Source organism: Zootoca vivipara, chromosome 14 (genome assembly GCF_965207765.1).
Source record: "Zootoca vivipara chromosome 14, rZooViv2.hap1.1, whole genome shotgun sequence".
NCBI classification, from domain to species: Eukaryota; Metazoa; Chordata; class Lepidosauria; order Squamata; family Lacertidae; genus Zootoca; species Zootoca vivipara.
This window is the reverse complement of record NC_142597.1, coordinates 12,584,369-12,593,674: the sequence shown is the minus strand read 5'-3', so window position 1 is coordinate 12,593,674 and position 9,306 is coordinate 12,584,369. Positions and strand designations below refer to the sequence as shown.

Sequence of the window (9,306 nt, the reverse complement as noted above, 5' to 3'; positions counted from 1 at the left end):
CTCAAGAGCAGCTTCTCAGATCCATACAACAGAATTAACACTGAGAAGAAATTGGGCTGTTTCTATAATTGTGATGAATACAATTCATTATACTTTGCTTTCCATATATTGTGTCTTTGTATGCTGGCCTGAACCCCTGTTTTTCCCCCTATTTGTGCATATATCCACCATTCAAGGCAGGGTGTCCTAAGGCTTCAGACAGAGGTCTTCCTGCCCTACTTTGAGATGGCAGAATTTGAACCCGGGATCTTCTACATACAAAAGCCTGCCCTCTGTCACCGAACTTTGCCTCTTCCATTTATTTTATTGTGTGGTTTTGTTTTGTTTTATTATTATCCATCTTGAATGTGCTAAAAAAAAGAGCCACGGTTCAAATCCATAAATAAAATAAGTCAGCGTTTCTCAACCGGTGTTCCGCGGCACACTACTGTGCCGCGAAACACTGGCTGGTGTGCCGTGACGAGAAAAGTGTGCCGTGGCCCAAAAAAGGTTGAGAAACACTGAAATAAGTAACAGGTGTATTTATTTGTTTCTTCTCTCTCTATTGTGCATTAGCATGGATTGCAAATTATCTTGATCCTAATTCAAGGATGCTAATAAAAGCAACAAGACTTGCACTGTGCATAGTAACAATACCAACATCTTGTTTGGGGCGGGGGGGGGAGGGTGTCCTTTAAACAACTGTGAAAACATTTGCACAACTATATAACATTTCAGAAAATGCAAATTAGGTAGGCTTGCATTAAAATCCTAACAACCTAATTTATCCTCCATCCCTAACATGTGATGCCGTGCAAGCTAGATTTGCACTTCTGAATGCTTTGGGCTTGATATGTGCAAGGCACAGCTTGGCAAAAAACTTTGACACCCCCTGGCCCATCTGCTCCTATAACTGTGAGCTGCTGATTCGTGGCAAGTGCCTTGAATTTAGCACATAAGAATATATGGACAAAGCAAACGTCCACATATTGCGCAGTCAGGCGGAGTCCCCCAAAACCCCGGGCAGCCCCCGAGCGGAATAATGACACAAGACCACGTTTTGATGGGATTAAAATTGGCCACAACTTTATTAAGAATTCAGCTGCTTCCCGAGAATGGCTCACCTTCCACCGTATGCAAAGTAAGGTTACCTGTTCCTACATGGCCAATCCCCCCGGCACGCCTCCTCCCTGAGCTGGATTGGACGGCTAACTGAGTGGGCGGAGAACACCAGGATCCAGCCCAGGTAGGCAGTGCCGGCTTCCAAACTTCCAGGACTGCCTCAGGGATCCCAGGGGGGCTGCGCGCGACTGCACAAAATGCGCCTCCCCTTTATGTGGGGAACGGTCATTCCAGCATCTAGTTTCCCAGAGGACAATCGGATGCCTCCTGGGAAGCCTGCAGCAACTAGTATTCAGAAGCATGCTGCCTCCATCCCTAGAGGTTGGACAGCATTGCCCATTAATTTGTGCAACATTGCCACCTACTGTTGACCAGTGATGACTGTGGTGAATGGGCAAGTGTGTGTGCGTTCCGAGTGGAGAGAAATCAAGTGCTGCACAAACACACATATATAGTGAATGGGGGATAATATTTAATGCACCTGATAAAGAAGACTCGGGTTCACAAAACGGTTACGCCACAATACATCCGTTCACTTCTAAGGTGCCACAAGACCCTTAAAAGGTACCTATCTCCACAGTCTGAGGCAGCGATGCTTCTGGATACTAGTGGCTGGAAACTGCAGGAGGAGAGAGTGTTATTGTGCGCAAATATTGCTTGCAGGTTTCCCACGGTCATCTGGTTGGCCACTGTGAGAACAGGATGCAGGAACAGATGGGCCATTGGCCTGATTCAGCAGGCTGTTCTTGTGTTCCTGTTCTTCATGCAGCAGATGGCTACCACTTTGGGATTTGGCACTTATTTCCAAGACCCACTAGCAGAGCAATCCCTCAAACGAGGCAAAGGGAATCGCTTGACCTTTTCATTACATGCTGAAGTCAACACAGATCCAATCAACCTACAGTCTCGATGCACCAACTACGTCATAAGGATACACTAGAGCCTTTTGCACCACAGGTCTGAATTGGGCAATTTTCAGTGGGAAGATATGGGCAATGGGGACAGGGTTAAGCATCTCCCTCTCTCCTCTGCTGCTTTTACACTCCTGGTCGTCGCCTCCCAAGGTTACTTTTCAATTTTAATAAGTTTCTCAAGGAAAGATTACATCCCTACTTCGTGCCCTTTCCTGCACATCACACCAAGACAACTTAAGAATGGATAAACTGGAACATGTGCAGAGAAGGAGGACCAATATGATCAAAGACGCAGAAACAAAGCCTTATGAGGAACGGTTGAGGGAATTGAGTATGTTTAGCCTGGAAATGAGCAGAGTGAGAGCAGATACTATAGCCATCTTCAAGTATCTCAAGGGCTGCCACATGGAAGATGAAGCAAGCTTGTTTTCTCCTGCTCTGGAGGTTAGGGCCCATACCAATGGATTCAAGTTCCAAGAAAGGAGTTTCTGACTTAACATGAGGAAGAACTTTCTGACAGGAAGAGCTGCTCGACAATGAAACAAACTCCCATGAGAGGTGGTGGAGGTTTTTAAGCAGAGGTTGGAGGTCATGTATGATTCAGAGATTTTTACATTGCAGGGGGTTGGCCTAGATAACCCTCGGGGTCCCTTCTACCATTCTATTATTCTAAGACATTTCCCCTGTGTGCATCTTTCACTCAAAAAAATGAGATCTCACAGGAACTTTCTTCACTAAGGTTTAATGCAATGGATAACTTATTTCCATCTGACATAATACTGCAAAGCACATGTCTGCTTGGTATTTCATTCAAGCTAATGCATGCCCTAGGGTGCTTCCTTCCAGGGTGGAGTTGGGGGGAAATGAGCGTGGCTGTGTGGTTTGTTTCATTGGCCACTGCATGACTCTAGGGTCAAACCTGCTCTTGATTCCGGCCTCCCTGGCTTGCTAGCACAAACTGACTCCTGCAGAGCGATGCCTTCTTCCCCTTCACTACAGACAAACCCAAGTGTACCACGAAATAGGTATAAACAGAGACCGGTTAGACCAGGCATCCCCAAACTTCGGCCCTCCAGATGTTTTGGACTACAATTCCCATCTTCCCCGACCACTGGTCCTGTTAGCTAGGGATCATGGGAGTTGTAGGCCAAAACATCTGGAGGGCCGCAGTTTGGGGATGCCTGGGTTAGACAGTGGTGGCTGGTGCCCATTGGAGCCAATAGGGCAGAAGGCAAGGAGCCCCACAGTGGGTGGACTCAGAGCCAGTCACAGGCAGGGCCAAGTCGTTCCAGATTTGTCTCTATTTTCCTCGCTGCTGAGTTCTGAGACTCATAGACTAGCCTGGATTTATTTGAGTACATGAAACTGCCTGGAACTCTGTATCCATTTAGCCCGGCATTACCTACCAGGGTCAAGGCTCAGCATGCTCAGGCACCCCTTCCAGGGGCCCACTGTGAAGAGCCTCAGCTCCTCTCTGCAGTCATCCAGCTCAGAAATCAGCATGCACTGCGCTGTCCACCCTGTGGGCATGCATGCACCCGCAGAAGTACGCATTCACACATATGCTGTCAAATAAAACTTCCCCACCTGCAGTCTGATAGATGTGTGTGCGCGCACACACCCAGGCCATATACGGGCCACCACACTTTCAGAAATGCCCCTCGGGTTGGACTATGACCAAGGGATTGCCACGTGGGGAGACCCTGCAGCGATGTAGCGCACAGAGTGTCAGGCTAGGACTAGGCTTCAAATTTCCACTTAGAAATAAAGGTCAACGGCTAACCTCTGGGCCTAACTTACCTCACAGGGTTGTTGTGAAGATGCTCTCCCAAGTTTTTGGAAGGAAGGTGGGGGGGGATAAAAAAAATGGCAAATAAAAATACAATCATGATTTCAACCTGACAGCGTGGCATAATATAAACTACTTTTAAAAATAATATTTTACCTTTTGGAGTATGAGTAGAAAAATAGAAGCTGCCAGTTAAGACTATTTGTCCCCGTTAGGCTGTTATTGTCTGCTCTAACTAGTCAGTGCCACTCCCTAGGCTGGATGTAAATAAGAATGTGGGCGAATGGGAACTGGCAGAGATTCTTAGGGCAGCGCCAGGTTCTGTAGCCAAATTCCTTCCCATCATCCAGCACCTGATGCTTTAAAAAGAAAAAGAAAAACCAAACCTGGAGACGCCAGGAGTTGAATCTGGAACCTTCTGCGTGCAATCCATGTGCTTTCCCATTGAGCTATGATCACCTCCTGTTCTGTGCTTGTAAAAAGGTAAAGGGACCCCTGACCATTAGGTCCAGTCGTGACCGACTCTGGAGTTGCGGCACTCATCTCGCATTATTGGCCGAGGGAGCCGGTGTACAGCTTCCAGGTCATGTGGCCAGCATGACAAAGCCGCTTCTGACAAACCAGAGCAGCACATGGAAACGCCGTTTACCTTCCCGCTGTAGCGGTTTCTATTTATCTACTTGCATTTTTGACATGCTTTCGAACTGCTAGGTTGGCAGGAGCTGGGACCAAGCAACGGGAGCTCACCCCGTCACAGGGATTTGAACCGCTGACCTTCTGATCAGCAAGCCCTAGGCTCAGTGGTTTAACCCACAGCGCCACCTGTTCTGTGCTTGTAAGGTATGACAAATGCTTGGGGTGTCCTGTGCAGAAGAACAGCTGAGTTGGGATCTGTTTGAAGAGGCCTTGGAAAGCTGAGTACCTCTAGCCTACGGCCTGGAAACATTCTGAAATGTGCTGTGTTTCCTTAACATCCTTCTGAGTAAGGGTAGGACGAACTTGGAAGCATGTGAAGGTGTTCACATGCAAGTTTCACAGGGGACAGTGGCAATGGTTTGTAGCAGCCAACCATGGTTAGCAGCATGCCACAGGCTCACAAGCAACACATAATGAGCAGGAGGTCATAATGTCAAGTAGGAATCTTACAAGGCTTAAAGAGGGATCCTAGCCTTGAAATTCAGTTAGGTTAGGGTATCCCTGACCACACCGAAGGCCACAGATAGCCTTTGAGACATGTGACTTGTGGATACGTTCCCATTGGCTGCATTAGGGTAAAAAAAAAGGTAAAGGACCCCTGGACGGTGAAGTCCAGTTTAAGGTGACTATGGGGTTGCAGTGCTCATCTCGCTTTCAGGCCGAGGGAGCCGGCGTTTGTCCACAGACAGCTTTCAGGGTCATGTGGCCAGCATAACTAAACCGCTTCTGCCACAACGGAGCACCGTAACGGAAACCAGAGTGCATGGAAACGCCATTTACCTTCCCACTGCAGTGGTACCTATTTATCTAATTGCCCTGGCATGCTTTCAAACTGCTAGGTAGGCAGGAGCTGGGACAGAGCAACTGGAACTCACCCCATTGTGTGGATTTGAGCAGCCAACCTTCCGATTGGCAAGCCCAAGAGGCTCAGTGGTTTAGACCACAGCGCCACCCTTGGCTGCATTATCACCTCAAAAGGCTTGGATGGAAACCTCAGGCTTTGAAGCAATTAGTTGGGCATCGTTCCCAAAAGCAAAAGGTTTAGCGACACCAGTGTGCTAACTCCCCGGGTGCTACAAATAGCAAGTTAGTGCCTTTAAAACGTATGTATGGAAGCAGGAGCGTTGAAACTACTGTAAACCATTTAAAGTGGGTCCATCCAGCCCTGTGGAACACTGCGCGATTCACTTTTTTTACCTACAAGCAGAGCCCAGGCATCTCCCCTTGAACAGGAAACATGCATTTGCATGTGCAAAAAAAGAAGCAACAACGCCGGGCGCAAACTCACTGCTACCCCAGAAAACATTCACAAGTGCAGCAAGGCTTCCTCGCTGCACACGCAGAGAGACAAGACAGGTGCACACTGCTGGCTGCCTTCAGGCATTGATTTCCACAGTGCTGGACTCCCCCTGCTGATCTCGAATGATATGAACTCCAGCAGTCCGCACCAAGCGTGTGGTGTTTGGGGTGCGCCCTGGGGGGGTTGGGGACCTGGTAGGAGATATGTGTGTTGTTCTGGAGGTGGCCGGAGACCTGGCTGGCGAGCGATGGTATCGGCGAGCAGACCGGACAGGCAGTCCAGGTGATCTTCCAGGAGGAGGGGGAGAGCTGGAGTAGCTGGGCGGCGAGGGCTCAGCAGCATTTCGGGACTCGGTAAGGGATTCCTCTTCATCTTCTGGAGAGTCCTTGGGGAAGCAAGTAAAAGCAATTAGCTGCAGTCAGAAGATGAGTGTTGCAGAACCACAACATACTGCAATGAACTTCAAAAGCACTTTCGAGTGGAACAATGGGGAAAACTATGGGAAGTTTCTTGGAAATTTACAGCCTCGGAAGGAATTAAGGAAAATATGATTAAAATGTTTCATAGGTGGTACATAGCACCAGTTAAGATTCGCAAAATGTATAAGACAAAAAATAATCTATGCTGGAGGTGTCAAAGACATCTGAAGGCAGCCCTGTTCAGGGAGGCTTTTAATGTTTAATAGATTACTGTGTTCTGTTTTTCTGTTGGAAGCCGCCCAGAGTGGCTGGGGAGACCGAGCCAGATGGGTGGGGTATAAATATAAATTATTATTATTATTATTATTATTATTATTATTATTATTAGGGACACTTGTTCATATGTGGTGGCAATGTGATAAGATAAAACCCTTTTGGAATCAGATCTTTGAAGAAATTTAAAAAATATTGAAATACAACGTAAAAAAGAATCCTGAAAATTTTCTATTAGGTATGATAGATGAGGGAATTAAAAAACAGGACCCAAAAATATTTTTATATGCAACTGCAGCTGCAAGAATATTAATAGCCACGTATTGGAAAAGACAAGATATACCAAAAATTAACGAGTGGCAGGAAAAAAATTTGGATATGTAGATTTAGCAAAGTTAACTAATTTGATTAGAGGCGGCAGTAAACAAAATTTTGAACAAAATTGGGGGAAATTTGGAAATTATATGAAGCAACAATGTCCCACATTAAAATCCTGGATTCATTTCTAGAGTGCAGTACTGTATGCAAAGATTATAAAACAAAAAGAAATACAGGTGAAATATTTGGTGAGGGAAGCAGTAACCAATCAAAAGCTTAAAGAGACCAAGATCATGGCAAGAGGAAGTATATGGAAAAAGAGGGAAATGTATTTGTTAGATGCGTTTAAGAAAAATATTAAGTGTATGTTTTTATTTAGATTTCATAGAGGAAAAGACTAGACAGGAAGGTTTAGTCAAATTCTGTATTAGATATCAATTACTTTTCAGATGTAAATTGGGAAGTATGATATCGGTATGAATTCTTAGGTTTTGAGTTGATTTGTTGTAATTTGTTTTGTTTTAATTTGATATGTTTTGATTTAAATCTCAATAAAGTTTATTATATTAAAAAACAAACAAAAAAAAGCACTTTGGAAATGGGCTGGCCCAACCATCAGGCAGAGTGCTTCAGGAAGCAGATTTTGAGTGACGTGAAAGAGCAGCAAAGTGTTCATTATTTTACTTTGTTATTATGGTATTTTTTTTATTGCCAGGGAAGGGGAAAGGTGGTTGTGCGATTTTCTGCCTAAAGGCCAAAAATGCTCTCTTTTTTTTGCCATGGTTTATTATGGTATGCACTTTGACATGATAGGAGTATCATTTTCTGCTCTACCCCAAGCAGCAAAATGTCTTAGTTCAGCCCTGTACTCTTGTGCATGGCCCCAGAGGTAGGTTTTGGGGGGGGGGGTTTGCAGGGGGGGGTCTGGGTGAGAGCCAGGAGGCTGAGAGGGGAGGAGGTGTGCCAGAAGGAGAGGGATCTCAGTCTATATTTATGAATAAATTATATTAATGGTTTTTACTGTGTGTTTTTGTGACACATATTATTGCTTGTTGTTTCAGTTTGCTGTACACCAAGATTTTCTTCTATATTAAATGGTATAGAAATGGTCTAAATAAATAAATAAATGTAATATGGCAGTGGCATCAAATTACAGTGTAAAGGTAGGTAAAGGGACCGGGCCCTGACCATGAGGTCCAGTCATGACCGACTCTGGGGTTGCGCGCTCATCTCACATTATTGGCCGAGGGAGCCAGCGTATAGCTTCCAGGTCATGTGGCCAGCATGACAAAGCCACTTCTGGCAAACCAGAGCAGCACATGGAAACGCCATTTACCTTCCCGCTGTAGCGGTTCCTATTTATCTACTTGCATTTTGACGTACTTTCGAACTGCTAGGTTGGCAGGAGCTGGGACCAAGCAACGGGAGCTCACCCCGTCACAGGGATTCGAACTGCCGATCTTCTGATCAGCAAGCCCTAGGCTCAGTGGTTTAACCCACAGTGCCACCTGGGTCCCTATTACAATGTAGTGCAGAGGTTTTCAACCTTTTTGGGTCCACGACTCCCTTGACCAACTACACTGCTCCACAGGGGCCTGGGAAGCACCCCATGGCAAGCCCCAGAGGCACCATTCGCCTGGGGAGCTTGTAGCCAGGGCTGCTGCAACAAACAGCTGTGCAAGCCTTGGGGAGGCAGAGGTGCAAGCGGGCATCAGAGGAAGGAGGAAAGGAAAGAGGGACAGAGGCCAGTGTTGACCCGCAGCACCACTGACCATCATTCAAGGCACCCCAGGGTGCCACAGCACACTGGTTGAAAACCACTGCTGTAGTGGTTAGGGCATTGGACTAGGGCTTGGGAAATAAGGGGTGGAATCCCCACCCAGCTATGAAGTTCGCTGGGTGACCTTGGGCCAGTTACAGTCTCCCAGCCTAAATTTCCAGGAGGAAATGTGTTAATGCCACCTTGACATCCTTGGAGGGAAGGTGGAACAAATATGTAAATATAAATACTAGGACTCTGGGCAGGAAAAGCAGTAACTCCATGAGATAGGGGGAAATATCCCCCCCCCCCGGGTAATATTATTTATATATTATTTATATAGTGGTTAGACCAGGGTGGTCCAATATGTGGCCCTTGGGCTGCATGCAGCCCTAGAGGCCTTTGGGGGGGCACCCCTCAGCAACATTTGAAGCCCCTAATCCTTGTGCCACCTTCCCAAAGCCAGGTAAGCAAAGTGTTGGGTTTTGGGAAGGAGTCCTAGAGTCCTCCTGTCTCCTTCCCAAAGCCTATTTAGCACTTTCCTAGCTTGGGAAAGGAGGCGGAAAGGCTCTAGGGCCCTGCCAAAGCCTCATGCCTCACTTAGCCAGCTTTGGGAAAGCAACGCAAGGGCTAGAGGGGGGCATAAAACTTTGGCCTCTTCTCCACCCCCATGCAACATGGCAAGACATTGCAGAGCCCGCAGGTTTTGTGTCAATGTGCTCCTGTGGCCCACTTTG

The 9,306-nt window shown here is 46.7% G+C and overlaps 1 protein-coding gene across 1 annotated transcript in view; it reads right to left on the bottom strand.

Moving 5' to 3' along the window:
• Window positions 1-2,747: 2,747 nt before the first annotated feature.
• HEPACAM (hepatic and glial cell adhesion molecule) overlaps window positions 2,748-9,306 on the bottom strand; it is a 37,603-nt gene continuing 31,044 nt past the window's right edge. Inside the window, exon 7 of the mRNA XM_035139524.3 lies at window positions 2,748-6,185. Coding sequence (XP_034995415.1) covers window positions 5,877-6,185 — 309 coding nt within the window. The 3' untranslated portion in view covers window positions 2,748-5,876. The remainder of the gene's footprint in view (window positions 6,186-9,306) is intronic.